The sequence below is a fragment of the Chaetodon trifascialis genome, chromosome 3, assembly GCF_039877785.1.
Source record: "Chaetodon trifascialis isolate fChaTrf1 chromosome 3, fChaTrf1.hap1, whole genome shotgun sequence".
Lineage (NCBI taxonomy): Eukaryota > Metazoa > Chordata > Actinopteri > Chaetodontiformes > Chaetodontidae > Chaetodon > Chaetodon trifascialis.
In genome coordinates, this window is record NC_092058.1 from 13,744,111 (window position 1) to 13,762,275 (window position 18,165).

General features: G+C 42.2%; 1 protein-coding gene across 1 annotated transcript in view; it reads left to right on the forward strand.

Annotated features, from left to right (window-relative positions):
• The window catches only part of LOC139328989 (testis-expressed protein 264), a 32,800-nt gene extending 19,414 nt beyond the window's left edge, over window positions 1-13,386 (forward strand). The window contains exons 3-4 of the mRNA XM_070959090.1: window positions 5,389-5,554; window positions 11,818-13,386. Of these exons, the coding sequence (XP_070815191.1) occupies window positions 5,389-5,554; window positions 11,818-12,104 (453 nt within the window). The 3' untranslated portion in view covers window positions 12,105-13,386. The remainder of the gene's footprint in view (window positions 1-5,388; window positions 5,555-11,817) is intronic.
• The last annotated feature ends 4,779 nt before the right edge of the window (window positions 13,387-18,165 follow it).

Genomic DNA, 18,165 nt, shown 5'->3' on the forward strand with positions numbered 1-18,165 from the left:
GATTAAAGGGCTGCATGTGTGCACCTGCATGTGTGTTTTTGGTAATCTCCCACACTGAAAACTAATTTCATTCATTTGTAATCCTTTGTTCGTGCACATTTTCCTTCACAACGTTTCAGTTTCATTCTCTCATAACAACAAGGTTTATTTAACTGTGACGTGTGAATTAGCTCAATAATTAAGCTTTCTGGAGCCCGTTAATTGAGCTTCCATGGTGCCTTTAAGTTGTTCCCCGGCTTTGGCTCAGGCTGATGTGCTTGAAAAGCTTGTGAGGGGCAGCATCTACTTCTGAAGATCCCTCTGAGAACAAATGAGGGTGAGTTACTGCTGTTCTCGTTCATATTTGGACTCACTTGAAACATGGTGGTGAAGGTGAGATTCATCAAGACTTTTCAAATTTTCAAACAGTTTCATCAAAGCAAGGTGAGGTCATGTTTTGTTGTAATTTCCCATGTCTATTCCCTTAATATTGCTGTAATGAAATAATGTTTTCATAGCAGGGAAACAAAATAACCAATATCTTACAGTCCAAAAAATACTGCCTTTCTTGTGCCGTGGAGGATGTGAAGAAAAAAAATGACCTTACTCTGACCCTCAAGTGCTCTCCTGGGCTCCTGTGGCCCTGATACTGCAGGAGGAGAGTATGGAGGAAATCAAACAAAAATCAATAAGTACACGATCCACAACCCCCTACCCAATTACAAAAAGCCTACCGTGCACAATTTGTCTCAGTGATTCCACTGCTGGTCTAATTATTTGCCTGCTCTCTGTCCCAGCTCTTTTGTTCTCAGGACACAGGGAAACACCTCGCCGTAAAGCGAGGTTCACAAGGTTAGATTGTTGTTTTACTCACCCAGCAGTCTCTGTAATTAATAGGTATAGAGGGTCCTCAGGTCTCACGATGAAAACATATCTTTTAAAATCAAGTACTTTTAAAGGCGTTAAATGCAGGTCCGGACAGATGATTGTTTAATTACAGTTTATAACAGGATAAGCTGTTAAAATGTTCTATCTGTGTGACAATAATGGAGGACGATGTAAACTGAGCGTTGTTCCATTTATAAGCACTCTTAACAGTGTACACAGTAAAAACACAGCAGGGCTGCAACTAACGATTATCTTCTTGAACAATTAATCTGCAGATCCTTTTCTCCATTAACCAAGTCATTGTTTGGTGTTTAAAATGTCAGAAAATGATCTTTTTTTCTTTTCTACAGACACCATTTCGCTAATCAACAGCCAACAGATCCTCAGTTTGCTCTCACGTTAGATAAGGAGAAACAGCAAAGCCATGCGCCCGAGAAACGGAATGATTTGCATTTAGGCTTGAAAATCACTGAAATTATTGACTCTTGAAATAGATGCCAATTAACTTTCTGTGAATCCTCTAATTGAGTAATCAACTAATGCTTTCACCTGAAGAATCAGAGGGACAATCCCCTTTATTTGTCACACATGCACATGCACACACACTCCATGCACTCGTGAAATTTTTCCTCCGCCTTTAACCCATCCTGGTAAGTCCTTCCTCCGCGGCAGACCAGGAGCGGTGGGCTGCCATCCGAATGGCGCCCGGGGATCCAGTTTTCCTTGTCGTCACCACTGGTCAGGTGGTGATCTTCATGCATGTTTTTAGACGGGGTTTCATTTTCTGGAGGATCCCCCAGGTGAACACGGGGAGAACATGCGAACTCCACACAGAAAGGCTCCTTTCCTCGAACAGCAGGCACCGAAGGCATGCTGGAAGACATGCCCCTGGCGCCCACAGTGGGATTCGAACCTGGGGCCTTCTCGCTGTTAGGCGACAGTGTTACCACCTGTTCCACCGTGCCACCTAAACATTGCATATGTTACACAAAAGTGCACATTATGTTCAATGCACATCGGATGCTTGGGTGGCGACTCAGGCGGTTCAGGCCCACAATAGCGCAAGTCCTCCCCTGCTGCGGTGCTATCACATATTCTTTTGTCTGCCTTCCTGTACAGCTGAGCTGTGATATTGGGGTCATATTCAGGCCACATTCTTAGCTGGCTGTAAATGTAAATTGTCTTCCGTACATGCGAATGAATTAAACAAAATATATAGCAATGAGTTTTTCATGGTTGTCCAGTGCAAAACAACATTTCTTTGTTATGCCTTTATTCATAATTTAAATGCTAAGTGAAAGTCTCTTATCTTGAAAGTGTACCCTCGTTATAGTTTCCTGAAGAACTTCCAACTCAATAAAAGCTGATGTTTAGAGCACACACGGGGAGAGCGAAGCCTCTCTCTGAATATTAATCTGCTCAGAATGAATTAGCATTTAGCATCTCTTTATTCTTCACTCACTTGTCTGGCCATCATTGTTTGCCTCAAAAAGTCAGAAGTACTCACCCCTTCTGCCAAAGAGCCGTTTTCCTTTTCCTTTAATGAAAAGAACGTTTGAAACTTTAATGTGCTAATGCAGCATCTGCCTTCTGTTTTTACCAGGAATTCAGTTGAGGTGGGATTCATTTTAGCAGACGTTCAGTCAAGCAAGATAATGGAAAGAATACATGAGAAACGGTGAAATAATCAGCTACAAAAGCAGGAGCACAGATGATTCATTCAGCTTTGAGCAAATCCTGATCGTTTTCTACTCGAACATGTAGAATGAGGCACGTCAGTGTCAACAAACCAAGAATTAGAAGTGCATCAGTCACAGAAATTAAAAAAGTATGACAAATGCAAGCTGCTCTGCACTGTCGAGGTATTTTTTAAGATTTTAAACAATACCTTGATTTCAACATAAACAGAGCATCACAGAGCAGGTTTTAATGATGCTGCAGCTAGAATGGTTTACGGTATATTCAAGCCAGAGTAGCACAGAACATAAGCAGTGAGTATGTGTCAAGTAGGGGTAAGTGTCTTCTGCCATGTTGAAGGACTCATTAGGTCCTGTTATCCGTCTGCGCCTTCACACAATTGCAGAGGTCTTTGGGGCCATTTTGCGGGACCTGATGTACCCTCGTTTCCATCGTAAACACAAGTTCCTCGTGGTGTTTCCATTTCCCACAGTGTAAATAATAATGCTCCATTGACATTAGACCTAAGCCAGGACCACAGAAACTCTGCAGAGCCAAAACAAAATAGTTTTTATGAATGCTGGATAAAACTGGTATCTTACCTGGCCTCCTGAATCATGAGATCTAAATAAATTCTTCTTCACATTATGAAGCAAACAGATGTCCACTTTCTTCATCTGCTCCTCAGCAAAGAGTCTGAGATTTGTATGAAAGAATTGTATCAAGGCCAGAAGAGTGGCCCCTCTCTCGGCTCGGTACTTATTCATTTTTAGTTAGGAGTTCCTGTTATTGTCCTCCAGGGGCAAATGGAGTGCTTTTAAAACCCACCCTTTGCATGTAATGCTTTTGTGCTTGGATCTTTAAAATGTTCCATTAGGCTGTTGAGTTTACTCTTATTGGTACATCTTGTCTGCGATTCTGTATTCGTGAGCCTCTCTCCAGTCCTTCGTCGTGTAACTTTCAGCACCAGCTAGCCCCATCAAATACCTTTTGCATCCACTGTGCTCTGACAATTAGAGCAAAGATTATTCTGACAATTCTGAATTTACCAGTGAAATATTAACAATAAACCTTCTATGTAGCTATGGCACCGACAGCGTGTCTGCGCTGCTCTTCAGTTTCATATTTGATCATTTATTTAGTGTCTGAACTGCAAAATAAAACTTGTGCGCGTGTCTATATTCGCATGCATACGTGCACCTCACTATGCAAAATGTAGCAGCCGATGTCTGACTCCATGAGAAGCCAAGCCAATGAGGATACACAGATGTTTCTGAAGGAGAAATTCACCAATAATTGATGTTGCTGAAAACACTGAAACTGACAACGTCGTTCCTGTAGACTGCAGCAAGAGGAAACGTCACTGCTGTCATAATTGGGCCCAGAGACAGATGGTGTAAGAGATGATAGGCCGGAGCTTGAAAAGAAGTCAGCTGTCTCCTGTAAGGATTCTATCTTATGTGTGTCTGTTCAGGCTACGAGCCTGATTATCAGATCCTGCGTGAGCGATGTTCCTGCTGTACCGCTACACAGTAACCTGCCTGTCACCGCTTCCTCTTTGCTCAAAACTGGAACGTCAGCAGGGGGCACAGGGACTCCTCACTTCCCAGGATCTGTCAAGAAACAATAATAATGTGAACAGTTTCATCTTCTCGGAGAGATGTCATGAATTTGCCATAGTGTAAGAAATGATTTATGGTCTTAAGTACTTCAGGTAATAGAGTTCAAGTCAGTGTTGAAACACAGGGCTCGGAGATGGAGGAAGAGTGCAAGGTGTGATTAGGTCATTACCACAATGCCATGCTTTTATTTTCAATTTTTTAAACCACTGTAAGCTACACTAAGTGATGAAGTCTCCGTGTCAATCATCAGCCCTTTTCACTGTATGAAAACATAATTGCCTGTGGTTTTGTCTCATCTTGAATTTCACATCAACATTTTGTTTGTCATCATTAAATTTCAACAAATCTGCTCCCCTTTGGCAGCAGTAAAATGGTCAAGCAGCAATGAAAGCTGACACCAACTTGAGCTAATTAAAGCAAATCATCTTTGAATAATTGATCACATTGAAATGCTGCACTGTAGCCGCGATGTGTTTGCGAGTGTTGCTCGACATTTAGCATGTGCCAAAAGGGTGAAAGTAACAGACATTGGCTATGCATGAGCGGAATAACAAAACATGCCGTATGAAAGGTTAATGAGCCTGGAAAAGTGGAGTGGTCTCTGTCATGTGAGACTTCCCACTTCTAGAGGAGCGAGGCAAGTAACAGAAGATGAGCAGTGTTTTTTTTACAGAGGCAGCTTGAAGCACGGAGGCTGAGCATTCGTAAAGACAGACTGTAGGAGGTTAAGACGTGTTGCATGCGAGGTTCATGTTTGCTCGGGGGTGGTGCAGTGACTTTCACACATATTATGTTCACTCATCATTGACTGGGCACAGATTTGTGGGATCATTGGCATGTCTGTGCTTGTATCCCGCTGTGGTGTTTCCTCTATCCATTACATGCACATGTGTGTATTCTAACAGCAGAGGTAACAAGTGTTGATGGGACTCATTTTAACATTGGCAGTGGTGATTTTGCACCTTCAGAGCTAAATTGGCACTTCAATTTTAACACTGCAGACTTTTTAATCAACAGTGTGTGACAGCATGTGCATTATTTTTTTTAATTCGACTGAATTGCACACATAAATAACTGCGTATTATTATCTGAATGTATTAAAATTGTGGTAAACCGTCAACCGTCAGATGTGCAGTTACAACATATTGTCGAGGTTGAAATTACACAATAAAGCCCACAAGCTTACTTCCATATAATCTCTCTACTTAAACATCTCTCGTAGGAAAGGAAGCTGTGTGCACACCCGTTCCTTGAGATCTACAGAGAGGGTCAGATCCAGTTCATGGCCCCCTTGGCTCGGCAGGGAGATTTCTATGTGCCTGAAGTCCGGCGGGTAGAAAGGAGGCTGTCAGAAGAGGAGGAATTGCACAGCGATACAGACATCTCAGGTACGTGTGCTACATGCTGTGCTACATAGGCATCTTTTTTTGTACTTGCAGGTAAACTGAGCAGGATTCCACAGGCTTGCCAGTTGTACTGCTGAAATATGGACGTTACGGAGCGTCCCTGCATAATCATCACTATGATTTAATGATGATTGCAGTAAAGTGAATAACATACAAGCAAATCAGTAAAGTTGCAGGTCAGAAGGCCAAAATAATGAGCTGAAAGAGCCTAAAACACTCACAGAGTTGAGGGGAAATGCAGAGCGTGTTGCTAGTTCTTTGAGTTTGTCATTATGAGCAACCACTAACATTAAATTTGATTTGATTTGATTTTTCTCATGAAAATGTTGATATGTGCTGCTGTAAAGAACCAGCGTGTAGGGTTTAGTGGCATCTAGTGGTGAGGTTGCAGATTGCAACCGACTGAAAACCTTTCGGCCCACCGGCCCTAAGAAGTGTGGCAGTGCAGCTAAACCTATAATGGCTGCAAAACTCTCTCGGATGTTTGGTTTGTCCATTCTGAGCTCCTGTAGAAACATGGCGGACTCCATAGATGAGCATCCATAGGTATAAAGAGCTCATTCTAAGGTAACGGGAAGTGTTTCAAAGAAGTGAAATTAGTCGCTAACACCATACAATTGCATGGGAAAAGTTCTTGACATTTTATTAAAGAGGGTTTTGGATTTTAATTCAGTTCAATGCCGTCAGCTGCTTTGTGACAGCCGTTAGAAGGCTGCATGTTAAGGCTCCCGTGTTTTGGTTTCAGCATTCAGCCGTGGTAGTCGCCGCTTGGGTGGGACCCGGGGGATTTGGACCTTGATTCTACTGCTGTTTTGTTTATGAGCAGCCCCGCAGAAGCAAACTGTGATTGACACCACCTTCTTAGGTGTTAATGAAAAGCCCAGACACAACAGCCTCTGGTAGAAGCGTGCTGCCACTCACCGAGGGACTGTCCACAGCCTCACGGACACCATATGGAAAACTTGCTTTCAACGTAAAAGACACACCAGAGCTTCAACGCAATTCCACTTGACACTAATTTATCCTCATGAGACATAAAAGCTTGTGAAGGAGTGTTTTCAAGAGTCAATAACGGATGAAGGGACTCTAACCACGAGTTGACATGGAGAGTGAAAATGAGACTAGTTGGGGAGAATAGATTTACAGCACCTAATTGCTACAGCTTTGCGACAGAGGCCATATTGTTCAATTCAGTTCAAGTCAATACAAGCAGACACTGTAATGTATCCAGATAAAGCCTACTTCGAACTTAAAGGACACAAGCGTGAATATATTGACAAAAACGAAAACAATACACAGTATATGACTGGAACCAAAGCTGATTTTTTTAGTTTATGTTATTCACAAAAATGGGTTCAAAGCTAAGAGAATATTAATTTTTGTAAGGTAATTTTTACCTTTTAAAAAGTAGACTGCAATTCTTCTTCAGTAATCTCCTTTGAAAGTATTGATTTTGCACCAAAATACTTAAAAAAGCCCACACGCTTATCTCAAGTGGTGTTGGAATTAGTTACTTGTCCTTCTTAATTGTAATATAATAATATATATAATACATTCGACCCACAAGCTCTAACTTTACAACGACATCAAGGAAAAACCACACCTGAAAAACCCATCTCAACTCTTTGCCACAAAACAGAGTGAAACTGGGTGACATTGACAAATCCAGCACTTTTCATGTGTCATGGCGGCAGAGTGGGAATGACATTTGGGTCCATGGCTGGGAATGATAATGTGACAGGTAGCCATGCTCCTGTCACACTGGGATCAACTCAGCCAGGTCAGTGGAGCATTCGGGACACTGGAGGCTTCTTTGGTCCACCAACCTCCAACCCACCCATCCGCACCCCCCTGCTCCCACATACGGACCCCGTCTCAGTGACCGGATCGACTCCCAGCCTCCACACACGACTCCTCGCTCTGTCAGACTGCAGCCTAGAAATCACGCTGTCATTCTCTAACATGGTTCACTCTGTGGATCTACACGAATGGCTTTGTCACCAGAGCTATCTGAAGGGGCAAGTCAACGCCAAACCACAAGTCTTGTCAAAGCAAGTCTCAAGTCCAAGTCCTGTCACCAAGCTCTCTCAGCTATCGTTATATGAGAGTATAATCATCACTCTCAGATCCGTCCGTTAAGCATAAAGACTTGTGCACGGAGGAGCAGCTAGCCTGAGTGAGTTAAAAAAAATCTGCCTACCAGCACCTCAGCAGCTCACTAATTAACATGTTATATCTTTTTTTTTTTTAAATCCACAAACAGAAATGTAGAAATGAAAGTGGTGGTTTTAAGGGGAATAACACGCTGTAAGTATTTCTTGGCCTCCCTCACAGGAGGTTGCCAGGCAGCCTGCAGCAGAGACTAACCAATTAACAAGAACATGTTAGTTGGTCCGCTTTGAAAGACCTGCTAGGCAGAATTTCTGCTTTATGCTAAGATGAGGTGATCACTCCTGGCTCCAGCTTCATACAACAATGAAAAAGTTGGGACGCTGTGTAAAACATAGATAAAAACAGAAAACAATCAGTAGCAAACAAAGTGTTTCCCGACAACAGTTTTACAAAGTGTTCCAGAGCTCATGTAGTAATACCCTTTATACAATCATGTGTTCACTCAGTGGTGAACCTCGCTCCGCCCTCGCTTGTGAACCACTGAGCCTTTCCGGGATGCCCCTTTCATACCCAATCATGCTACCTGTTACCAATGAACCTGTTTACCCGTGGAATGATCCAAACAGGTGTTTTTGGAGCACATCTTTCCCAGTCTTTAGTTGCTCCTGTCCCAACTTGCTTGAAACGTGCTGCTGCACCAAATTCAGAATAAGCAGATTTTTAGAAGAATCAGTGAAGCTGATGAGGGAAAACATGAAATATGCTGTCTTTGTACTGTTTTCAGCTGAATATTTGTCAAAAAAGATTCTGTTTTCTTTACATTTTTCGCAGCGTCCCAACTGACAATGGGGTGGCAGTTGGGGTTGGTGCCAATTTGTCTTAGTTAATAGTTATTAGTTTATTACATGGCTGAGATCAAGTCCGATTAATGCAGAGACCTAAAAATGACACATTTACAATGTGTGGCAATAAAAGACCTGACACAACAGTTAAGCATCAAGTCTGAGTTCCAAATTCAATTTTTTCAAGCCTACAGCCCATAAAACAATATGTATGTATATTTTACCCAGTCTGGGTATGTTTTTTGAGCCTGAATATGATAATCATTTTGGTAAGTTTGAGTGAGCACATCAAAATTCTGCAGCATCTCTCTCCACCTCATTCCAGTAAAGGATCAGCTGTCACTCAGGTGCACGTAGAGACTGGTGCCTGAAGGCACCACTGAACCCCTCCAATCAAATAGCGACACAATTTTCACCCCAAAATAAATAAATAAATAAATAAATAAATGAAGATATCATGCCTAATGTGTATCTTCCAGTCCGAATGGGATTTTTCTTCCCTATTGACTGATTGAATTTTGTGACTCGCTTTAGGCGGTCAACCAGCGGAGGAAAACCAACATGAGACCAAACTCGTTGATCTTTCGGCGCTCAGTGTGCATATTTTTAACGTTTTATTTCATTTTTCTCTCGGCTCCATCAGTCACACGCGCATGACGTGGATGTAAATTAATCAGCGAGAGCTCGTGGCTAGATTGGAGCTTGCCTGTTTTTATTTGAATCGTGAGTGCATTTGTAGAAAGATAAATACGAGTTCGATCCACGCTTCACGCTGATGCGTGTGTCTTGCATTGTTTCCTCACGTATACAACCTCTCTTCCACTAGGTAAGCATCATCACAGTCCACTATACGCAGGATAAATCATTTATCGTTCAATCATCCGTGCAGTTTATTTGCAATTATTTGAAATGATCAAGGTTCACCTCTTGTTCAAACTCCTGCATGTGCTCCGTCCTGCCCCAGTTTCATACTCTGTGTCAACATCAACTGATTTCCACTGTGTTATCTCTCCCTCCCTCTCTCCCTCCCTCTCTCATCTCCTCTAATATCATACTTTAGAGATGTGCAACACAACAAGAAGAGCCTTTAGGTATTTTGTGTTTTGACTAAGCGCAGCTCGGCATAGCTCAGGCTCCTTATTCAGCTTTCAATATAACATAAGTAGTATTTTCAAGGTGTTTAATTTCTGAAGGACATGTTGCTATGTAACACCATTTCCCTTTTTTCTATTGTGCTTGTAGTGTTGGAAGTCTCTCAACTTGAGCTCAGAAGTGTGACTTTCAACATGTCTCTGAAGCGTATAGTTCTGTTTTCTACCTTTGAAGTTTAATGAGGCCTGAAAAAAAAAAAAATGTTGTTTCCCTTTAAAGTTTGGTGTCTCAGGAGCCTGTCACAGACTTATTGACACAGTCAGCAGCTACTCCCGCTGTATTTGTTGTGTTTTTCCTCACCTTTGTCAAGCTTGTGGCTTGAAATCTTTAAGTTTGCAGCCACTTTTCGTTCTGAGTGTTACGTTAGAATTAAATACATTTGTTTGATTGGTAATTTCTCGCTTTATGATACTGTCTTTGCTTAAAGTTTCATAATTTTTATAGATTCTTCCTGAATTGGAATTGAGACTTGCAGTTTGTCAACATGTCACTCTGTTAACTGCACAAAACTCACCCCCCTTACAGTTAAATTTGTCCCATTTCATAATGTATTTACACCTGTAACACAATGATGAGACTCCTTCTGGCTTCTGGCCACTGTTTCACATGAAAGGTTAGTTTTTGCCATCTGTGCGTATCAACATCAGATCTGCAGGTAGTGGCAAGCTGGCTTAGTGTAAGGAGATATTGATTTGAGAAGAGTGTTATGTTGAAACACTCACAGCCGCACAAAGACAAAAGGTCAACAGACTGGCACACTCAGGTATGAAATTGATCCTATTAACCTGCAAGGAACAGACTGAAAAACAGTGAGGAGTCAAGTGGTTGGGCTGCTCGTACAAACACGTCCAATTCAAGAGCAGAGCACCTTTAGATTGCAGGAGTTTCTAATTAACAACATTTCAGTGCCTATTTTAAGTCCTGACTTCAAGTCGCAGCACAAGGTGTTGCTGCTCATCCTGTAGTTCATTAACAACCAGAAAAATGTGTGACAAGCGAGATATACTACACCCAGTTAGGTTTAAAAAAAAAAAAAAAAAAGGGAGTATTTCCCAGCTTTCACATTGCTGCAGTTGAACTTTATGTAGATTTCCTGGTTCCTTGTTCATTCATCACCCTAAGCCAGTGAATGTGCAAGATTTGTCACTGCTTGATGTACGTTTATGAAAATATAGCAATTAGAAAAACGGCATCAGGGGAAATGAGCTGGCCAATGTAAGCAAGGATTTTCCTAATAATAATGAGGAAACTGCATCATTGTAAATGCTTGATATCTCTTAAGGACAAAGGTTTTGTTTATTTTGCCACTGCCTTTGTTATTGGCCATGTTACAGCAGGGCTTTATGGACGGACAGTTGGTCTGGCTGTGGATCTGTCTTCCACCACTTAGGCTCAGACTATATATCTGAATGAATAACAGCGATCTGATTGGTTGCCTTGAGCCTGAGTACAGACATCACAGTTGACATCTGTGCTTTTGAGTGAAATGTTCGACCACTCTCGGATGGATTGAATTAAAGTTGCTACATACATTCATGTCTCCCTCAGGATGAATTGGAATAACTTTGGTGACCCCCCTTACTTTTCATCTAGCGCCATCATCAGGCCAAAATTTCAATTTATTACATACTTTATTACCTGCGTAACCTATACAGCCTCAACTGCACTTTGTGTTTAGAGCCAATTAGCAAATGTTTGTCAGCTAACATGCTAAGCTAACTATGAACGTGGTCAGCATTACATTTGGTGAACATAAACATCTTAACGTTGTCTTTCTGAGCGTGTCAGCCTCTAGCATGGCTGTAGACTCTGCTCCTGTTTTATGGCCTTGAGCTACTTCAACAAGCTGTATTTTGTCACATGATATGAAATATGATATACTTACAACATTTCATTTGAAGATTCATTTTCCTTCATGCATAGAATTTTAAAATAATTGCTGGTTTTGGTGTAAAATTAAGCAGAGGGAATAGTTATTCAGGACTGAAGTCACACTGCAGCTCAAATACCATCATGCAGATTTTGGTTGAATCCCAGCACTGGATTTTTGGGCAGCCTCGCGTTTCTCATGTGGTGTTTGTTTATAGAAGCCCTCTCACCATCTGTCCATTCCCTCCTTTTGTTTTATCTCTGCTCTAGGTGCAGACTCAAACAGTGAGTACAGCTCAGGGAGTGGGGTTCTCCTGTCGGACAGCAGAGAGACGTCCCTGGCGGCGTCCTCCGTCCGCTCTGTGCCTATCCAGGATCAAGGGGATAGAGACTACAGAGGGAGAAGCTCGGGGGGAACCTCGTTTAAAGAGCCGGACTGGGAACAGCCTGGTGGACTGCAGCCAGGGAGAGAGGAGTGGCTTCATGGAGACTCCAACCAGAAGAGCCTGGAGACTCCCACGCAGCAGTGGTGGGGTGTCGTTGGAGGAGAGGAGTAAATGTTCAGTGAGACAAGAGACAAATCCAAGAGGTCGACATGTGCAGATTATAAAAGTGCGTCTCACTCATGTCTACGTGGGGAAATATTAAAGGATAAGCAGGTGATATTCTATGTTTTTGTTGCTGGGAGCAAATCCAATGAGAAGACCAAAACAAAGAATTTTTGCACGGCTTTTGCAAACCAAGCAATCATTCTGGTCATTGTTTTGGATTTGTTGATCAGAGGAGAAATCTAGAATATAACTAGACTTCTTTTTCACTGTTTCATTTGCACATCTTTAACGCGAAAGTAGTCAAATCTGCAAGATTTTGCCGACAGAAAACGATCGACTTGAACTCAAAACTCATTCAGGTAGCCTGAGTTTCTTGAAACATTTTTGCCGCAGTGATGTTTCCCAAAATGAAGGATATGACTGGAAAGAGTATTTGTCAGCCAAAGCATTTTACTTGAACATCTATTGATATTTTATATCTCCAGTTGAAATACCGCAGCTGTTTTCAGAATGACTGAGTTGTTCGACAGCAGTCTTTAGCATGCTGTAGTGAAGCTAACCACGCACTGTCACCTCTACCAAGACTTTTGTTTACTGATACAAAATCATACAGGGAAGTCTGTTTATTTCAAAGATACTTATTAACTTGCTGACAAAGGGCCTACATTTTATTCATTTACAGCTGATATAATGTATGAGTACATAAACCTCACAGTGATCTGTGCTGTTTTTAAAAATGTCTTGTGATTGACTGAATACTTTTGCGCCTTGTTCTGCATTATGTGTCTTTTTAAGGTTGTGTGTCTGCATAGCATTGTTAGGTGCCGGTTTTACTGCAAAATTGACTTCATTTCCAAAGAGAAAGGTGTGAGTGAGTGCATCATTAGCTCCTTCCTGTACTCCTCCCGACCGCCTCTGAGATTGAGAACATGATTATGGTGAGTGTGCAGCCCCCCTGCCATGATCAGTCAAGGAGAAAGATGACAAAGCAAGTGGGCTGACCATTTATATTCATTTCACCATTCCTCAAAGCAAAGCTCAGTGACTCTACCTTGTATTTACAGCCACTCTACATCTCGCCTCCAGCATCCTGAAATTATCCTCGCACATTCATTCGCAGCTCCTTCAATTTCTGTTTAGCCATCATATTCTGTTACTTTACTTTCTCAACCTTTCTGCCATCTGCTGTCTCTTTGCACAGGCTAATTTCTGTTTGTTTTTTTCCCCCCTTTTGTTATTTTCTCTCTTCTCCCCCTGAAATAAATATGGCAGCTGCAGCCTCAAAGACCACCTGATGACCCACAGCCTATAATGTATGTCCAGTCATATCCATATCCTTTATCTTCTAACAAACAAGAGATCACACCGAGCTCCTCTCAGCAAGCCCAGCTCACTTGGAGGGAAAGTAAGCTCAAAGGGAAGTGCATGTGTGTGTAATCAAGTGAGAGAGAAGCTATATGTGCCAGTTTCAAGCAAAAAAGTCTTGAGCTAAAAAAGGGACAATTCTGCTGATTACTTCTTTTTTTTTTTTTTACTTTGACAGAAACGAGCAGTTTCTGTAGACAAAGGCTTTTGCTTGTTCTTCACTTAACTGTGTATTTGACAATAAGGCTTTCCTTAAATGGGCTGCACGGTGCCTCACAGCAAGAAGGTCGCAGGTTCGATTCCCGGGTCGGGCCTTTCTGTGTGAAGTTTGCATGTTCTTCCCATGCATGCGTGGGTTCTCTCCGGCTTCCTCCCACAGACCAAAAACATGCTCATTAGGTTGATTGGTGACTCTAAATTGCCCCTAGGTGTGAGCGTGAGTGTGAATGGTTGTATGTATGTGCCCTGCGATCGGCTGGCAACCGGTCCAGGGTGTACCCCGCCTCCCGCCCGTTGACAGCCGAGATAGGCTCCGCCCCCCCCCCCCCCCCCCGCGACCCCGAAAGGGATAAGCGGCATAGAAAATGGATGGATGGATGGATGCTTTCCTTAAATATAACTGTGGTATTGTCAAATAAACTGAAACTTTCTGAAAGTGGAAGTCATCCTGCAAAGGCAACACGGTTGAAACTGTAGACATTTAAACTAAATTCAGTGATTAACAGCATTTAAATCCATCTTAGGCTGAAGAAATGTGGACCTATCGTTGCAGACATTATAAATATGTAACTGGTGCATGAATAACTAATGCAAAATCAAGATATCCATTCACAATCCCACATCTGCTTTCTCTCGCTGAGGCTCTTGGGTGTTTATGCACAAGGTTTGCTGAGTTATCTGGATAACTGAGTGAAACCAGGAACAAATTTGGGGTTTTACACAACAAAATTATCCAGATAAGCCAATAAACCCGTGTCACACAGTTTGTTTTTGTCTGAATTGCATTTTTGTGACATTACCTGAGCGTAGTCCCGAAGAAAAATAATATTGCACTCATGGAGATGTTCAGCTGCCTAACCGTTCATAAGTGATTTTTCTTGACAATCATTAAGCCACAAGAATATGGAAACATAAAAACAAAAACAAACCCAACCTGTTACAGCGTCAGTCACTCGTTAATTTACTCTAAATTGGAGTTGCTGAGCTTTTATCTGACAAATGTTCTACAAATAAGATGATCTATAGTGGGTGTTTACGTTTTTAATCTAAATGCTGATCGCTCTGAAGATGCGGTTAAATTCCCAGAGGATGAAGTTAAATGAGATGGATGAGCTTGAAGAGGACGAGTGAAGCCCCGAGATGCTTTCTGTGTATGTAATTATAAAACCTCTCTGGGAGCAGTGGGTGCTCTCCTCTCTTTCTTCCGTATACACATGGTGGTGTTAACCTGCTGACTCCAAGCTGATCTGTGAATAGTTTGTAGGCTGTGTTGTTTATTGTGCGCACAGGTCGAGCACAGGGAATCTAAACTTAACTAGTCTTAAATGGGGCACCATCAGTGTAACACAGTAATGATCTCAGAGGCTCAGTGGGTAAATACTCCAGGATGCTGTTTTATGTCTATGGGCATTTCAAAGGTAATTCCAGTTTATTACATCTTGTTTGTTACTTGTGTAAATCTTGACCACCATTCCTGTCAAAATGGTTATATTGCAACCCAAAGTCCAAGTTTAGCCTACTGTGCAGTGAGGTATCATTGCGACAGTACAGCCTCCTTCTGTTTTACCTCCATATAAAGTAGTTTCAATGATCTGATCAAACTCTTGGTTGCTCGGGGTGCTGCACGGTGGAGCAGCAGGTAGCGCGCATGCCTCACCGGTTGCCGGTTCGATTCCCGGGTCGGGCCTTTCTGTGTGAAGTTTGCATGTTCTTCCCGTGCATGCGTGGGTTCTCTCTGGGCACTCCAGCTTCCTCCCACATTAGGTTAATTGGTGACTAAATTGCCCCTAGGTGTGAGTGTGAGTGTGAGCGTGAATGGTTGTTTGTGTATATATGTTGCCCTGCGATCGGCTGGCGACCAGTCCAGGGTGTACCCCGCCTCCCGCCCGTTGACCGCTGAGATAGGCTCCGGCCCCCCCGCGACCCCGAAAGAGATGAGCGGCATAGAAAATGGATGGATGGCTCGAGTTTTTTTCCATGTTGGACTTTGTGGTAGCCACTCTGCCCTACTCCCAGCAATTACTTTAACTAGCATAATGTTTTCATAATCAATAGAAATAATGAACAAAAGCATGAAACTGAGAACCAAGCTGTAATCAAACAGCATTACCCTTTGAGCAAGGGTGAACTCTTGAGATGGGAAGATGAAGCGGTGAACTTCCAGTTACAGGATGGTCTCTGGCCATCATGCAGTTTAAAGGGCCAGTTCACCCAGATTAAAACAAACAAACAAACCACATCAGTGACATTTAGTTTGTGCTGCTTAAGCCAGAAAAAAATGTCTTTCCATAAACAACATCCGAGTTACTCAGAAACATCTGCAGAGGGCAGTAAGGGCAGTAAAGAAAAAAGAAAAACAAACAAACAAACAGACTATTTATTTAGTAGAAAGCACTGTTGTTCCAATAAAAGCTTTTCACAGCAAGGTCTGTGGATTTCCCAGAGTAACTGTTTTCAAGTAAACCTTTTAGTGCTTTGAGTACCACAAACCAAGTTCCATTCACTTCCATCATACTGCCGGCTGCAGACGGACACCTCAAAGCTCAAATTAAACTCAGACTGTGGCTGGATATCACAAGCAGCCAATGAGAACTCTTCATTTAGTGTTTTTGTGACCTTTAATAGCTAATTATGCTCAAATCAATGGATATACAGTAGATGTTGTGGAGGGAATATAAAGGTCTAGTGTGAGTACCTGTAAGTGGTGACTCAGGTCAGACAAAAGCACCCTGCTCAGAAGACATTTGTCCACTTCCTGTCCATAATGCAGGCGCTGTGTGTGTTTTTTAGGAACAAGACCACACTTCCATGCTCCAGAGTATCAACAAAAACAGAAGCACAGCAGAAAGAAACTAAACTCTTGAAATTGGATTGATTGTTTTGTCATTAACCACAAAGACAGCAGCAGTCAGACCGATAAACACTGACCACTGGCCGGGAAAGCTTTGTTTCTGTCCTCTATAATTTCACTCGACATTAATTGGCATGCTCCTATCTAAACTCTGCATTCCACCCACATGCCCTCAACTATTGTAATGTAAACTACAATTCTATTTCAGGAGAAAATTGGTCCCTTTGTGTTAGCTGAGGGAATTATGCAACAAGCAGGACTCCGCTCGTCATTTTAATTGCCACTGTACACAGAAAAAGTTCTTCTTTTCCCAACCTCGAGCTGCAAAGTAGCTGTTGTTAGTCCAGAAATGAAACGTTTGAAAATGGCGAGATGTGTTTTGCGCGCGTGTGGGTGAGAGGATGGTGGTGGTGGTGGTGGTGGTGGTGGTGGTGGTGCTGATGGGGCTTGAGCGTGTGCAGGTGACAGAAATGGGTGAGCAGTGACTTCATACTGAATGGGCTTCATTTTGCTTCCTGGATATTTCCAGATTTAATTGCAACTCTTTGTGTAGCAGGGAACTCAGTCGGACACAGAAACCAAACGGGCGCAGCAAACCTTTTCTGCACTCCTCACTAATTATGCAACAGGAATGTTGCTGATGTAATGTTGTTTTGGATGAGGAAAACAGAAAAAGTGCACAGTTTGTTGCATGAAATGGTGTCGCTGCAGAAAGCTTTGCTGCAGAGCAGCATGTAGCGTAGTTAACCGTAATTACCAGTGAGACTTTGAAGTTTTCCTCTGCTGGGTACACAGCTTTTAAATAGTTAATTGTCAGAATCAATACACTAAGGGTCATTTGTTTTTGCTGGAGAATGTCAAAAACAATTTCTATGTTTATTATGTTTGTACTAACTCAAGGTCATTTGCAACACAACATATGAGGGTGAATTATGTATGATCTGTATTAGAGCTCAAGTATGCCTCCATCCTGCCCCCATACAACTCAATTCCACTCAAAATGAAATGAACTCTTTTACTTTTGTGAATTGTGCACGTGTGTGCGTGCGCGTGGATGTGGGATGTTGTCACCTTTTCTTTGTAAAACAAACCATGCAACGTGCCTCTTTAGTTTGTGAAGTGCTCTGCCACTCATCTGGAGTGTGATTCAGTTTTAATGAGATGGAAGTGAATGAGGAGCTGGCCAGCCTTCATAGAGGGGAAAAAAAAAAAAAATGATGCTCATTTCTCTTTTCTCATCTTTCTAAATTTAGCCGGAGCGCTGCAGCACCTTGTAGACTCTATTTGGAAAGATTTTTCCCTTTTTTGGGGGGTGGAGTTATCATTAAAAGTTAGATTGACACCATTCAAGCTCAGTTCCACAGGGACTGCAATAGATGAGTCACTTAAAAAAAAAAAAAGACCAGTGAGAAGTTGGGAACAAGAACTGGGATTTTTTTTATTTATGCACTTTCGTCATTGTTTTATCCTTCACTCCTGCATACTAAACAGCACATATTATTAGATATTTTTTTGCCAGATAGATTTCATTATTTTTGACGCGCTCCTGTTCCTCTCACTCCGCTGCCTTGCAAACAAACGCTTTATGAAGCGCAGGCAGGTTTGTGTGAGGCGAGAGCGTCGACTCTCTGC